The following is a 16,963-nucleotide window of genomic DNA, read 5'->3' as shown; positions in this document are numbered from 1 at the left end:
TACAATATTTGCATTCTGAACAGAATATATCTGCAATAAATGGCTTGGTCCTTTCAAAAGCCTATTATTAAAGTTGACGTTTATTTATCTCTTCATTCACTGTCTACCCCTTTTGATGGATAATAGAGAGAAACATATATATATATATATATATATATATATATATATATATATATATAAGTAGTAAATGGGGGCACTTTACCGTCAATGGGAATTAGCATTACAGAGACCCCTGGGTCAGATTAGAGTCAAGGGAAATTTAACATGGAGAAAAATCGTGGGTCAGATTAGCGTCAAGGGAAATTAACATGGAGAAAAATCGTGGGACGGTTTAGCGTCAAAGGAATTTAAACAGGGTGGGACTTTATAGCGTCAAGGGAAATTGAACATGGGATTTTTTTTTTTTTAAATTTTTTTAAAAAAGGGGTAGGCAATGGAAAGGCTATCTCTTTTCGAGAAATATGGCTGTCCCTGAAAAAGGCCTTTGGGTTTATGTTAATATTAATATTAACATAGATGGCATCTGTCACATCTTCTTCTTCTTCTTCTTAAACTCCTTCTAACTGCCGGTCCATACACAAGTACCCTCTTGAGACATCCTTGTCTTTCTATGTAAACTCTCCTCATCCATTGACTAGTATCTGTCCTATCAACAACAGTCCACTTGGACCTGACATACATGAGCATGTCCGTCCTAAACATCATGGAAGACACAAGGGTGGATGACTCAACTGTGGTCCACATCTTGAAGCGACGAGAATAGGTGAATCAATGCAGTGAACTGCGCTTATTTATAGGTACAGGAAGGATTGAAACAGATTGAATTCATTCACCAATCCGAACACGCGTTACAAAATTCAGTCAGCTCGCATCCAATCCGAAGAGAGCAGTCTGTGACGTCACGTGGTCTATATAGATTCGTTAGCGCTTGTGTGCAGTCAATCTATGCGACAGTGATTCAACATGACGGAAACTCAGAAAACGATCCATTGGGGTGCACCAGCAGGGGAGACTGCCCAAGGGAACCCGGACTTACTTTCAGAAGAGGTACATTGGGATTTTGTGGATTTTCTTACCTCGCAAGAATTTGTTCCGGAACCTTCGTTACCTTCTTCATTACCGCAAGTGGAGAATTTTAGACAGAGACAGAAAGAAGAATTGGAGAAATTTATGCAACGACAAAAGGAAGCGGAACAAGCTTTTCTCCTACAGCAACAGCAACAGCAACAAGAAGAGGTAAGAAAAAAAACAACAGCAACAACAGCAAGAAGAAGTAGCAGCAAAGAAACAAGAGGGTGAAAATCAAACGGCTACGGTACTGTTGGACATTTTAGCGGAGTTAAGAAGTCTGAAACAAATGTATCAGACTTCTTTATCACGACCGAAGAGAATACGACCTTCCCGAGCTAAACACGCCAACCCTGTGACTAAGCCTGTCGTACCACCCTTAGTGATTTCAACCCAATCATCAGAAGTTGATTGGTTAAACTCACTCCTACACCATAAAGAAAAAAGGCCCTTTTCAGGGCCACCCACATTTCTTGAAAAGAAATACAATTTCAATTTGCCAAAAACTCAAAAATAAACCCCACCCATTTTACCCTTATAGTACGTGTCTGTGTATGAGTGCTTGAGTGTAGCTTCTTATTTTAAAATCAAAACTCAAAGACACTTACCTTATATCATTCATGTATTCTTTTATCCATTTTTTACAATCCAATTCACAATTCACCACAGAACACTTTAAAAAGTTCGTACACTTCTTCTTTCTCATTATTTAGTCTCTCTGTTTTTTGAATTTCTTCACCGTTTTTTCCTCATTTTCTTCCCTTCTTCTTTTCTTCTCCTGTTTCTTTGCCTCTTTTAAATAGAATTGTCTTCTTTCTTCCTCTTCTTCCTCTGAAGAATCCCTCTCTTCTTTCGAAGAATCCCTCTCTTCTTCCGAAGAATCCCTCTCTTCTTCTGAAGAATCCTTCTTTTCTTCTGACTCCTCTTGTTTCTTTTTTTGGCAATCTGGAGACCAATGTCCTTTTTCTTTACAATAATAACAGGTATCTTGACTTTTGTCTTTTTTAGCCCCTGTTTTTTTTTCTTTTTTGACGGTCTGGACACTCTGAAGACCAATGCCCTTTCTTCTGACAGATATAGCAAGTATCTTGACTTTTATCTCGAAAGGAAGGAGAGTAGTCCGTCGGCTGGTCTGAAGAGAATTTTCTAATGACCCCTCGCAAAGCTCTGACGAAACGTTCCATCTGGGTAGTCTCTTCCATCGTTGTGCTTGGCTTGAGAGTGAAATGAATAGTGAAAGGACAAGACACACACCCTTTTTATATACGCTGGTTTGCCAAGACTATAAATTAGTCTATGGTGTTTAAACTTGAGTCATTTGACGTTTTGCACTCAAGATGAAACGATCCTATTCATTCGAGAAGAAAGAAGAAGAAGAAGAAAGTAAGAGGCAGAAACGTGATCTATCGCCTCGTACCAGGGCTGAAATCTTGGCACAAATTCATGCCAGTGATTTTGAAGAGGACATGAGTGAACCAGAATCCGAACCCTCTAAACCAAGTTCACCACCCTTAGTCAACCCTGAAAAGTACAATTCCATTCGAGAGACGGAAAAGCGCTCCTCTAGAAAATTTAGAACCACGGCTTACACCTACACGGTGAAGTTTAAAGATTTCAAGGCCGACGTACCCTTGGAGAAAGCAGAAGGGTTTATCACCGAGATGTGGGATTCTTTGCTCACCGCACTCAAGCGACAATGTCAACCCAAAGAAGACGATCGCTTGACACTATCCATAGATCACGACGGTTTGAAATCCCCTGTTTGGATCGAGTTTAGCAGACCCGCAGAACTTACCCCTTCCAAAGTCATGGACAAGATACAACAGGTGCAACAATCTAATGACCAGTTTGACATCACCGATGGTAAAGCCACACTGAAAATGGCCCACGTCTTTCCTCCTCAAGGGACAGGACGCAAAAAGATGTTATTGGTGGACGACCTTCGCAACACCAAAAAGAGTCTAGTCCGAATTAACAACCCTCAAGACCAGATGTGTTTAGCCCGTGCCATCATGGTGGGACGAACCTATGCCAACAAGAACGACACGGTAGAATGGAAAAGAACCTGGAACACTATTCAACAATCCGACCGAGCCAAACAACGAAATGAAGCAGAACTCCTGTTACAACAAGCCGGACTGTCCAAAGACACACCCTGTGGCATTCCTGAGATGCAAAAATTGCAAGATGCCCTAGCTCCACGCTACACCTTGAAAGTGCACCCTCAAGAAATGCGTGGAACTCTTTTGTTTCGAGGCCAAGATTTTAAGGACGGAAAATACTTTCATGTCTATCATCACGATGACCATTTCGATACCATTACCAGTATCACTGGATTCCTGGGATACAGTTATTATTGTGAGAAATGTGACTATGGTTATAACAATCGAGAGCAACACAAGCATTGTGGAATGAAATGCCCAGGATGTTTGGCCTCTCCACCCTGTCTGAGCAAAGGACCAGTGCCTTGTTCGACTTGTTTGCGCACATTTGTCAGTCCTACCTGTTACCAACAACATCTGAAGACGCAAGGCTCACAGCAGAAATGTGCTTGTCAACTCTTGAGATTGTGCCCTACGTGTAGACAATCCATACGTACCAATAGTACCAAGGCACACGTATGTTCAGGAAAAAAAAATGTCACATTTGTCACCGCATCGTGGACTTGGAACACCAATGCTACGTGCAAAAATACAAACCCCCACTAGAGAAAGAGGACGGTCACAAGAAGAAAGGCAATTTCATCTTTTTCGATTTCGAATGCATGCAAGAGACCGGCATTCACATTCCTAATTTCTGCGTGGCTCATCGAGCGTGCGAGAAGTGCATTCAAGAACCTATCTTCAGTCATTGCCCTCACTGCAGCAAGATTCCCGGAGGGCGTGAAAAAATCTTTCGGGGACCAAACACGTTAGCCGATTTTGCTCAATGGGTCTTAGACCCCATCGACAAGACGTGGAGCCAAGAGGACATCGAACGTTACGGAGATTGTCATCGTCATGCCACGGTGATGGCTCACAATTTCTCCTGATACGATGGACAGTTTCTTCTCAGATACTATACGGAACAAGGCACCGAACGTCCTAAAGTCACTTTGAACGGAGCCAAAATCATTTTCATGCAAGTGGGACAAGTACAGTTTAAAGATTCGATGAGTTACTTGGCCATGCCTTTGAGTCGAATGCCTAAAACGTTTGGAATGACAGAAATGGCTAAAGGGTACTTACCACACTTTTTCAATACGGAAGCTAATCAACATGCCGTTCTACCCCATTTACCTGAGGCTCACTATTACGACCCCGACAACATGCGTACCGAACAACGAGAAGCTTTCTACGCTTGGTACCAGGCTCATGATTCTGACCCCTTCGACTTTCAGGAAGAAATGTTAAAGTATTGTCGTTCCGACGTGGACATTTTACGACGTTGCTGTGGAAAATTTCGAGAACTGTTCATGGAACACGGAGGGGTCGATCCTTTGAAAGAAGCTTGCACCATTGCCAAAGCGTGGTCCTTAGTGTACCGCCAACGATTCATGCCTGAAAACACCGTGGCTGTCATCAGTCCTCAAACGACCCACTATGTCAAGCGTCAATACTCGGTCAAAGCCCTACGTTGGTTACATTACTTGTGCGACAAGGAAGACAAATGGATTCAGCATGCCCGCAGCGGAGGAGGCGAAAAGACCATCGGAACGTATTCGGTAGATGGCTGGGACTTGGAAAACCCCAAGATCGTGTACGAGTTTAACGGTTGCTTATTTCACGGATGTTACCCTGACCGTGACACTAAAAATCAGTTTTTGCAACGAACCATGGAAGACTTGTACCAGGCCACTTGTCAGCGATGCCTAAAGTTAGAACAGCAAGGATACCAAGTGGTGGAAATGTGGGAACACGAGTACGATCACCGTTTGAAAACCGATCCCGAGTTTAAACGCCTCGTGGAAAGTTACCAGTTCATGGACCCGCTGAACCCGAGGGATAGTTTGTACGGAGGAAGGACCAATGCCACCTGTTTGCTGTACCAAGCCGACGAAGAGAAAGGAGAAGAAATCAAATACTTGGACGTGTGTTCGCTGTATCCCTACGTGTGCAAATATTGTCGCTTTCCCGTAGGGCACCCACAATTGTTGACGGAACACATCGACCTGAAAAACATTCGACAATACGAAGGCTTGATCAAGTGTAAAGTTTTGCCTCCCACGGACTTGTACCATCCCGTCTTACCTCACCATTGTCAAGGCAAACTGATGTTTCCCTTGTGCCGTACTTGTGCCGAAACGTGCAACCAGGACCAACCTTGCCATCACAGCCAGGAAGAACGTGCCTTGACGGGAACCTGGGTCAGCGTGGAATTGTTCAAAGCTCTGGACATGGGATACCAACTGTTAGAAGTGTACGAAATTTGCCACTTTCCCAAGACACAACAGTACCACAAGGGTGACCCTACTCAGAAAGGCATTTTCGCCGACTACGTGGATGCCTTTTTGAAACTGAAACAAGAAGCCAGCGGCTATCCTTCCTGGTGTCACACTCCCGAAGACCAAATACAATTCAAAGAGAAATACTATACACAAGAAGGCATCTCTTTAGACCACATCGAAAAAAACGAAGGCAGGCGATCGTTTGCCAATGTGATGTTAAATTGCTTGTGGGGTAAAATGGCACAACGACCGTGTTTACCCAAGACGGAATATTTGACAGAACCTTCCCGCTACTTCCAGATGATTCACGACAAAACCAAATACATGAAACACGTGGACGTCGTTCGAGAGGATTTGATCTTGGTCAATTACGAAGAAGATCTGGACTTTGTACAAGACGACCCTTTTGGAAATGTCATCATTGCGGCTTACGTGACAGCTCATGCTCGCTTAAAATTGTACGAAGGTTTAGAACTGTTAGAAGAACGCGTCCTGTACTTTGACACGGACAGTTGCATTTACATCCATCACCCGAGTCAACATCACCCTGACATCGAAGGAGACCGTTTAGGAGCCTGGACAGACGAGCATCCCGACGACAAGATTCTAAGTTTCGTCAGTGGTGGTCCCAAAAATTACGGCTACGAATACCGGGACAAACAAGGAGAAGTGCACACGACGTGCAAAGTGAAAGGACTGACTCTGAATCATCGTACCAGTCGAGTGGTCAACTTTGGGGTATTGAAAGAAGCCTTGCAATCGGGAGAGGATGGAAACTTTAAAGTGACCACTTATCAACCGAACAAGATTGTACGTTTACCCACTCACCACATCGTCAGTCGGCCCCTGGAAAAAATCTATCAAATCGTGTACCAGAAGCGAGTAAGACTTCCCAATCACTTTACGTTGCCGTACGGTCACATCGATATTGGTCAGCATATAAAAAGGGACAACGTCCAAGACCAATAGTTCATTGTTCATTGAAGTAACTTACCATGTCGTTGACGAAGAAGAAACCAGATTGGTTAGGAGTCAAATGTTGGACATCACCGAGACCAGGGTTTTGAGGCTTGGACACAAGAGGTGGCCCAGTATGCACGAGAGTTATTCAAGGAAAAAAGTTACTTTTCAACCTGTGTTAGTGACGGTGCCAGAAGAACCCGTCACCCAGGACAGGACTGTCGTGGACAGGCCTGAAAGACCCTTGTGTGACCTTACCCCTACTATAGAACTGGTTAGAACTTTACCCAAAACATGTTGTACAGACACTTGTGTTTATTCCACGTTCATGGTTATCATGTGCCTTTTATTCTTGTACTTAAGCCTTTGGCTTTTATGTATTTTTGTCTTTCGTATTCATGTTTGAAAAAAACATTCAATAAACGTGTTCTGAAAAAATATATAAACTCTTGTCTTGTTTGTTTTTCGTGTCACAAGTGACATTTCTCACACTATGGCTACCTCTGCTGTCTCTGCTCCCTCTTCCTCTACTGTCAAAGTCATCGACGAACACTTAGATCGTGCCAGTTGGGAGGCTTTGTATCTTCGCCATCCCTTTAACATGCTCATTGCTGGACCTAGCGGTTCAGGCAAAACCGAATTCGTCAAACGTTTGATCGAACATAAACATCATTTGATCGATCGACCCCCTCAACGAATCGTGTGGTGTTACAAAGAGTGGCAATCGGCGTACAGCCTCTTGCGAGAAAGTCAAGGCGATTCCATCGTGTTTGTGGAAGGCATTCCTAAAGAAGACGATGGCATCGTCTTTGACTCCCGTCTAACCCATTTGGTCATTTTCGACGACATGTTAGGAGAAGACGAAGAAGAAATTAAACTGTGGTTCACGCGCAAAGGGCATCACCGTAATGCCAGTGTCGTTTACATCGCCCAAAATTTGTTTCAACAAAGTAAAGCCCATCGCACCATCAGTCTCAATGCGCATTACGTGGTCTTGTTTAAAAGCCCTCGAGATAAATCGCAAGTGCAAGTCTTAGCCAAACAGTTAGGAATGCCTTGGCTGACTAAGGCGTACAACGATGCCACTCAAACGCCACACGCCTATTTACTCGTCGATTTGAAACCTACGACTCCCGAGGATTTGCGATTTCGTACCCACTTGTTTCACCACTGGTGCCAAGACGGAGGGCCTGTCCTGTACACGTCTCTTTCCTCGACTTCATTTCACTCCCCATCAAAAAATCTATAAAAACCTCAGACCCTTTTTCGTCTGTCTCATCAGTCGCATCTTCCCGTCAAATTGATTCGTGCCTTGTATGGCATCAGTCGAGAAAAAGATCCACAAACACGAGCTCGTGTCTTAGAAGCTAGTCTCAGAGAAGTCTTACGATGGTTCACGGTGACGGCACGTCAATTACTCCAAGGAATCATTCAGATTCCTCATCAAACCAAACGCTTTTTCGATCGAAACAAAGTCGCTTTGGTCCAACTGGCCGATCTCCGCATCGACACTCAAACCAAAAAACAAATCATTTTGAAACCTGGAGGGAGCGGTACTCTAGGAGAGGTCATCATTCGCTCACTCTTAAGATGGGATCCTAATGCCCCCAAAGTTATACCCAAGACAAAAGTCCAACGAAGCCCCAAGAAGAAAAAGACCAGGTCCCCAAGGAGAACTTCTCCAGTGGCAGGGCCCTCCTCTGACCAGACACCACCACCCCGGAAAAAGAAAAGAAGCCCCCAGAAAAAGAAACAGAGAAAAAGTACCCAGAAAAAGAAAAGTCCACAGAAAACTAGTCGCAAGAGAGGCACTTCGGCCAGGACGCAACCTTACACTCGCAAACCACGACCTGCCACGGCGGTGACTGCGTATCCGGCAGCCTCACGTTTGTCCACTTCTCCGTTAATGACACCCAGAACTGAAGAGTACTTGGAGACGTTGATCACACCAAGAACTTCTCCGTTGATGACCCCCAAAAGAACTTCCCCAGTGGCAGGACCTTCCAATTTAGTGGCAGTGGCTGCTGCTCACAAAGTACCTTCTCCCAAAATCAAAGTTCAAGAATGATCGGGCATGTTACAAGGTTTACTGGATTTGTCCAAGCAAGAACTGGCTCGATTTAGTCCGTTACGTACCCCTGCACGACGTGTCATGCCTGTCCTCAAACTAATACGACGTCAAGACAATCAGTGGCGACGCGTTCCAGTATAAAAAAGGCCTGTGACCAAGTCGGGGTATCAGTGTTTTTTGGTGCTCCTGAAGACTCAAAGATGTCACCCTCCAGAAAACCCCAAGGAAAGAAAAGGAAAGGACTGCCACCACGTTTAGCCAAACATGGGGACATGTTATCTGTCCTGTCCAAAGCTTCTCCACCCCTACGAAAAAAACTCATTCAAACGGCCTCCAAAGAGGTCATCGATACCGTGTGCGAATGTTGTTTGAACGTTTTGAAAGGCACGATCCCTTTGTCCAAACACCAGAAACAATGCTTAGGCAAACATCGTCACGTTCTTCGCCAAATGGTTCAAAAGAAAATTCCCATTCGTCAAAAAAAGAAGATGTTAGTGCAACGTGGAGGTATTTTACCTCACTTTCGACAAAGGTTACTTACCTAACTGGACGACCGAATTGTTTCGCGTCACTGGACGAGTGCATGGCCGTAATCCTGCCGTCTATAAATTGGAAGACATGAACGGAGAAGTGCTCAAAGGAACGTTTTATTTGCCCGAGTTACAACGTGTCACCAAAAAAGAAGACGACGTGTACGACATCGAAAGCATTCTCGAACGCAGAACCCGTAAAGTGGGCAAACGACGTGTCAAAGAAGTCAAAGTACGTTGGAAAGGATATCCACCCAGTTTTGATTCTTGGATCGACGCTTCGCAAGTCATCGACTATAAAAAGAAGTGACCATCATGCCTTTTCACACAGACGCAGCTATGTCGACCACTCCTCCTTCACCCACTTCTTCTGTGCAAGATTTACAAAAACAACCCTTGTGGGTGTGGTGTGGAGAACGTGTGCCTAAAACGCAAATCGTCTTTTTCTGCCAAATCTTCGTGGTGTATTGTGTCATCGGGGCAGCCATCGCCAATTTGAGTTTGCAACAAGGTGACAAACAATTGTGGACCATTTTATTGAGCAGTTGCATCGGTTACCTGCTTCCTAATCCCTCCCTGAAATTGACCTCCAACGGGAACCACGGGAACCTTGTGTCCAGTGCCAGTGCCAGTCACCACTCCAACCACAACCAGAACCCCATTTTGGGCGGAGACACGCCTCTGACGTCCACTAACCCCTCGGACAGCCACAGAACCCTGGAATTATGAGTCACCAAAACCAATTTTACTTAACCTTACCCAGTGACAGTTCCATGGAGGTGTTTCCCAAGAACACGTTGTGCTGTTACACGGCCAAATTACCTCAAGCCATCCCCTTAGATCACGAAGCCCATTGGGAAGTGGCTTTAGTAGAAATGATTCACCCGACCCAAGTCCTCAATGTCCTTCCCAATCAAAATTTTTTTGATGTGGAAGTTCATGACGAACAATTGCAACAGTGGATGGATAGCAATGTCAAATATGACAAGAAAACCCGTACACAAAAGTACACCACCTATCACTTGTTCATTTCCCCAGGCTATTATTTTAGTGGTCAACATTTGGTCAGCACCATAGCCTCCAGGTTTAATGCCGTGTTTCTGAAAGCTTTGGAGCATGTTAACAAAAGTGTCACCCTGGAGTACCACAAAACAGCTCGTCGCTTCTTGATGAAATTTGAACGGAGTAAAATCCTGTCCATTTTATTTTGTCCTGAATTGTATGACATGTTGGGCGGAGACATGAACCTGAGAATGAGCATGATGAAGAAAAGCGAATTACCCATCGTTTACGACAACGAGTCTTTTAGCAAGTTATTTCGTGCCCCGGTAGAACTGAACCAAGGACTGAATTTGATGTTTGTGTACTCCGATGTGGTGGAGTATAACGTGGTGGGACACACCTCCGTACCGTTACTGCGTGTCATTCCTTTCAAAGTGGATTCTGCCACGAACACTGACGAGGAAGGTGGAAACACTTACCACGTCCACCGCGAATTTGTACATCCTCACTATTTGCCTGTCAGTAAGTCGTGTTTGGACACGGTCAACATTACTATAAAAGGAGATTTGGGACAAAATATTCCATTCACCAAAGGAAAAGTCACGGTGAAACTCCATTTTCGAGAACGGTTTTCTCACGATTCGTAAGTCATGTATCCAGTGTACCGAGGGGTTGCTCGACAGCGAGGACACGGTTTAGGAGATATGTTAAAATCGGCCTTTCGTTCGGTGGCCCCGGTGTTGAAACCGATGGTGACACGCGGATTGCACGCCTTGAAAGATGCGGCACTGACGCAAGGCAAAGAATTTCTCCAAAATGTCATCATCGACAAACAAAACCCTAAAGAAGCCTTCATGAGGGCAGGCAAAAATGTCTTGCTGCAAACGGGCAAAGACATTTTGGGTCACCGAGAAACACCTATAAATGCCCTGCACGCTACCGAGTCAGGCATTCAGCAAGGACAAGGCAGAAAGAGACGACGAAGAAAACACCCTTTCACCAGACTTCAAGCGAGAAAGGCCAAGAAAAGAAGAACCGTTCGAGACTTAGACGTTTTAGATTATTGAGAAAAGAGACAAAAAAATGATGCACCGAGAATCTTGCGCTTGTTCCAAGACGGAACTGGATCTGTTTGCCATGCCCCCCACGATGATGACGATGCAAGAATCCCAGTGGGTGGAATTTCACCCCGTCTCCTCATTGACCGATTCCGCTCCCATCGAGTTTGAAATCAAAGGACAGCCCGAAGATTACATCGATCTGAATAGCAGTTACTTGTACCTGAAAGTCAAAATTCTAGATAAGACTGGAGGTGCTATAGACGATGAAGCAGTAGCTCCCGTCAACAATTTCATGCATTCCTTGTTAAGTGGAGTGGACTTGTACTTGAATAACAAACTGGTCAGTAGCAGCATGGATACTTACCCTTATAGTGCCTACCTGGAAAATCTCTTGACGTACGGAATAGATGCCAAGAACACTCATCTCAATGCCTGTGTGGTATGGGAAGCTGACGAACCTACCAAGTTTGAAATATTGGAAACTGATGAAAAGAAAGACAACAATGATGGATTTGTAGAACGAAGAAAGAGAATCACGGGAGCCGACACAAGTTTAGAACTGATGGATCGTTTGCATTTGGACATGTGGTTGCAAGAAAAGTATTTGCTGAACGGGGTGGATGTCCGCCTGAGACTGAATCGTAGCAGTGCCGCTTTCCATTTGATGGCTGATAGTGACGGTTACAAAACCAAAATCCTAGAAGCCAGACTCTACGTACGCCGTGTGGAAGTGTTACCTAAAGTGGGAAACGACATCAGTCAGACGTTGAGCAGAACGACTGCCAAGTATCCCATACGACGCGTTGAAGTGAAAACCTTCACCATTCCCAAGGGACAGCGATCCATGATCGAAGATCATCTGTTCCAAGGACAGTTACCCAAACGTTTGATCGTTGGTATCGTCGAGAATACAGCCTTCAACGGAGCTGCCGAAAAAAATCCTTTCTACTTTCAACACTTTGGCGTGTCCAAAATCGAAGTCAGTCGCGATGGCAAGACCTTGTGTACCCGACCTTTCGAACCTGACTTTACCAAGAAGAATTACTTGAGATCGTACTTGTCCCTGTACGAAGCCACCGGACAGTTAGGAACCAATACCAGTCACGGTATTACGTACGAGGATTATGCAGGAGGCTACGCTTTGTGGGCTTTCGATTTCACTCCAGACCAAGGCAGCGACGAGGGACATTTCCACCCTATAAAATCCGGCCAGATTCGTGTGGAAATTCAGTTTAAAGACCGAGACTCTGATGAAACGGTGAACGTCATCCTGTATGCAGAATTCGATAATACCATAGAAATCAACAGTTTGAGAGAAGTCATCCTAGATTACTAGAAACCATGGAAGACTGTTATCCCTCTTTACCTAGTGGAGAAACTTTTAGTGTTGGATTATTGTTAAAAAATGTTAGAGTTGTTGTTGTTTAGTGTTAAGTGATTTTTGAATAAAAAATGTTGTGTTTTGAAAAAAATGCCTTTGTCTTTTGTTTAGCTATAAGAATGTTGGATTGATGCTCTTTCATTTCTTACTATCCCTCTCATGACACTCACTAAACGTTGCGACTCAAAAACCGTGTGGGGGATGTTTTCCTTCACGTCCGCGCTTTGACTTTAAGAACCGGGGTTGTTTCCAGTCTAACCATCCATTGTCGACTCATCCTCCTAAGAAGATGTGCTCCAAACTAGCTAAGCTCAACGAAGCCTACGTGAATTTGCATAGGGTCAGACACAGTCTGATACCGAAGCCAGAAGAAATAGAGAATGTGAGAATGTTAAAAATCACTGAAGACCTGATAGAAGAGCTCTTCAGAGAAGAAATGAACAGGGAAAAAGAAGAATGGACAGAGAAGTACAGACTTCAGAGACAGCAGCAACAACAACAACAAGAGCAGCAGCAGCAACCTGAAGCTGACAGAGGCTTTGTCGATTGTCGTATCGACACCAAAGAGTTCTTCTTCTCTTTCCGAAGAAGCAGACCTATCGCCAGAAAGTCTATCCTCAGAGGACATCGCATTCTTAGAAACTAAAAAGAATGCCATAGCAAACAAAAAAAAAACAGCCCTTTTCAGGGCTACCCAATACTCTAGAAAAGAAATAACAATCGATTTGCCAATGTGTGTAGGTAGAGTAGTGTGAAAATAAACACTAACTCTTTTTTAAAAAAATGTGAGGGTATGTGTTTGTGTGTTTGTGTTTGTAAGTGGTTAAGTAAGTTGGTATGGATAGTAGATTAAAATGATGTCTTTTTTGGTGTTTGAGGTGTATATTTGGAGTTAGATTGGATTGCTTTGCGTATGTGGATAGTCTATTGAAGTGATTTATAAAAAATTTTAAAATAGTGATGGGTAGCATAAAAAAGTGAGTGAGTGTTTCTTTTAGGTCGGCGCGTTGTTTTATGCTCATGATCTAGGTAAGATCAATTTTATGTTTTTAGGGGATGTTTTCGTTCACGTCCGCGCTTTCACTATAAATTGAAACTCGTTCGGCAGTCCACCTACCCTTGTTGATTGATCAACACCAAAAATGAACACGAGACTGGAGAAACTGTTGGAACTTCATGTGCATCTGGAATATGCCAGGCGCATATTAAATGAACTGGCCGCGGAAGCCATTGTGGAGGAGGGAAGGATAAGAGAGGAGGAGGAAAGAAGAAAGAAAGAAGAGGAGGAGAGAAGATATAAAGAAGAGGAAAGAAGATACAAAGAGGAGGAGAGAAGATACAAAGAAGAGGAGGAGGAGGAAAAGGAGAGAAGAAGAAGAAATTTCAGAATCCCAGAGAGCGAAAATTGGGATTCTGAAGCGACGTATCCTGCCTCTGCTCTCTCCCCCCAAAAGGTAAAATGTAATTGGGGGATAAGATGTATATGCGGCGCCAGGCCTGGAAGGTGCCACCATTAACCAGGTGTCCATGAAGTTCCAAACAAAAAAACAGCCCTTTTCAGGGCTACCCAATACTCTAGAAAAGAAATAACCATCAATTTGCCAATGTGTAGGTAGAGTAGTGTGAATATAAACACTAACTCTTTTTTAAGACAGTGTGAGGGTATGTGTTTGTGTGTTGGTGCTTGTAAGAGCTAAGGTATGTTTGTGTGAATAGTAGATTATGGGTTTCTTTATTGTTTCTTAGCGTAGGTGAAGAGTATAGTTAGGGTTCTGTAAGCGCTCACGTACGATTGTGTGGATAGTAGATTATGGATTTTGTTTATTGTTTCTTAGCGTATGTGAAGAGTATAGTTAGGGTTCTGTAAGCGCTCACGTACGACTGTGTGGATATTAGATCATGGATTTTGTTTATTGTTTCTTAGCGTATGTGTTTGTGTGTTTGTGTTTGTGTGTTTGTGTTTGTACCCGCTCACGTACGATTGTGTGGATAGTAGATTATGGGTTTGTTTATTGTTTCTTAGCGTATGTGGAGAGTATAGTTTGGGTTTTGTAACCGCTCACGTACGATTGTGTGGATAGTAGATTATGGATTTGTTTATTGTTTCTTAGCGTATGTGTTTGTGTGTTTGTGTTTGTGTGTTTGTGTTTGTACCCGCTCACGTACGATTGTGTGAATAGTAGATTATGGGTTTGTTTATTGTTTCTTAGCGTATGTGGAGAGTATAGTTTGGGTTTTGTAACCGTTCACGTACGATTGTGTGGATAGTAGATTATGGATTTTGTTTATTGTTTCTTAGCGTATGTGTTTGTGTGTTTGTGTTTGTGTGTTTGTGTTTGTACCCGCTCATTGAGTCATCCACCCTTGTGTCTTCCATGATGTTTAGGACGGACATGCTCATGTATGTCAGGTCCAAGTGGACTGTTGTTGATAGGACAGATACTAGTCAATGGATGAGGAGAGTTTACATAGAAAGACAAGGATGTCTCAAGAGGGTACTTGTGTATGGACCGGCAGTTAGAAGGAGTTTAAGAAGAAGAAGAAGATGTGACAGATGCTATCTATGTTAATATTAATATTAACATAAACCCAAAGGCCCTTTTCAGGGCCAGCCATATTTCTCGAAAAGAGATAGCTTTCCATTGCCTACCCCTTTTTTAAAAAAATTTAAAAAAAAAAAAAAAATCCCATGTTCAATTTCCCTTGACGCTATAAAGTCCCACCCTGTTTAAATTCCTTTGACGCTAAACCGTCCCACGATTTTTCTCCATGTTAATTTCCCTTGACGCTAATCTGACCCACGATTTTTCTCCATGTTAAATTTCCCTTGACGCTAATCTGACCCAGGGGTCTCTGTAATGCTAATTCCCATTTACGGTAAAGTGCCCCCATTTACTACTTATATATATATATATATATATATATATATATATATATATATATATATATATATATATATATATATATGCATGCAATCAGAGAGGCATGTACTTTAGTCAAGTCAATAGACTGTACTTTTTAAAAAAATTGTATCGAATTTATATTGTTTTGCTTTAAATTTACATTCCTTGCATAATGCTCCTTTTACGGTTAGCCGTTCTATTCGGTTGATCCTGACTTTAATTTACATCGAGTCATGGCTTTTAATTTTAAAAACGCGCATTATTTTAATGTCTCTTTTAAGATTATGTAGTTTTGTTGTTAAATAAAATGCCTTATAAACTTCATGGAGACTTGAAACATAATTAAGCAGTTATTTTATATTTGTGAGCATACAACCCACTAAGAACAAATGCAAATTGAACTCAAAATCTGTGAATTTGATCAAAGGAATAATGAAACCATTTTTTCATCCTTTAGCTAGTATGTAAGTATGTATTATACATACTGTGGAACTGGCATCTTCATGGGACTTCTCACGTAGTTCAGATGGCAGTCTCGAAGTGTATTAAGCAACGGAAGATAAGTCAAATATTTTGTAATAATAACTCTTACGAGACAAACATTCGGGAGATCCGGGTTTGAGCAGTACACATTTTTCACATTTATTCTACAAATGATTTTTAACCGCTATCAGACAAAAGGGCCCGTTCAGCCTGGAACTTAAACGGTGAATGGCCCTTTCTATTTACCAGAAACATATCCATATTTAAGGGGACCCTTTTATTACATCATATATGTGTTACGTAGTGGAATACAAACTATTAAAAATAGTAAAATGGCCCTATAAAATAAAAATAAAATACATAAATATCCATGAGACCGTGCTACATCAACGATTGATCGTAGACTTCTTTCTGATGAACTTATGGCCTGCTAAAAACTTCTCGCACTATTGCAATGGTATGAAATATCGCAATAATAAAATTGAGCTTCCTATGATACAAAATACCATTATAACGGTGAGCTTTCTGCTTAAACGATGAAAGATTTCGTTGCCACAATAAAACCTACCGTCATAGTGGTATATGAATATCGTTACATTAGGTTGGTATATATCCACAGTGTTGCACGGGGATCTTTATCCACTAAACCCAACCTTCACCAGCTCCACCTAGCTGCCAATCTGACTTCCATGTCCTTTTCATGAGTTCAAACGGTCTATTTTATTTATTAACTTATTTACCGTGTAACTGAAGTGTTGACATGAAACTCCCACACAAGGACAGTTACATACTAAGGTCTGTCTGTCTTCGAAGTTTCCTTCAGGGATCCGACCAGATTTTCCATAAACTTAATTTAATATATTAAAACATAATAATAAGGTGTGCATCACACTGGCAAACAATCCTTGCATTATTTCGCTCCTGATAATTAGATCAATTTTGTTCAGCATTAAAAGGTAAGTGCTCTGTTTGCAACCTCGTTCTATTAAACAAGGGACTCTCTGTCTTCACTTAATAACATAGCCTTGCACCAAGAGTTCATATGCTATATGGTTGCTATACAATTGAATACAGGATA

At 42.6% G+C, this 16,963-nt stretch overlaps 1 protein-coding gene across 1 annotated transcript in view; it reads right to left on the bottom strand.

The window, feature by feature from the left end:
• The window catches only part of LOC149791350 (uncharacterized), a 28,193-nt gene extending 11,632 nt beyond the window's left edge, over positions 1-16,561 (bottom strand). The window contains exon 1 of the mRNA XM_089969891.1: positions 16,454-16,561. Within this exon, the coding sequence (XP_089826017.1) occupies positions 16,454-16,459 (6 nt within the window). The 5' untranslated portion in view covers positions 16,460-16,561. The remainder of the gene's footprint in view (positions 1-16,453) is intronic.
• Positions 16,562-16,963: the final 402 nt, after the last annotated feature.

Source organism: Sinohyriopsis cumingii, chromosome 9 (genome assembly GCF_028554795.1).
Source record: "Sinohyriopsis cumingii isolate HCF-2022 chromosome 9, ASM2855479v2, whole genome shotgun sequence".
In the NCBI taxonomy this organism is placed as follows: Eukaryota; Metazoa; Mollusca; class Bivalvia; order Unionida; family Unionidae; genus Sinohyriopsis; species Sinohyriopsis cumingii.
Note: the sequence above shows the minus strand (reverse complement) of the source record. Positions and strands in the feature narration are given on the sequence as shown.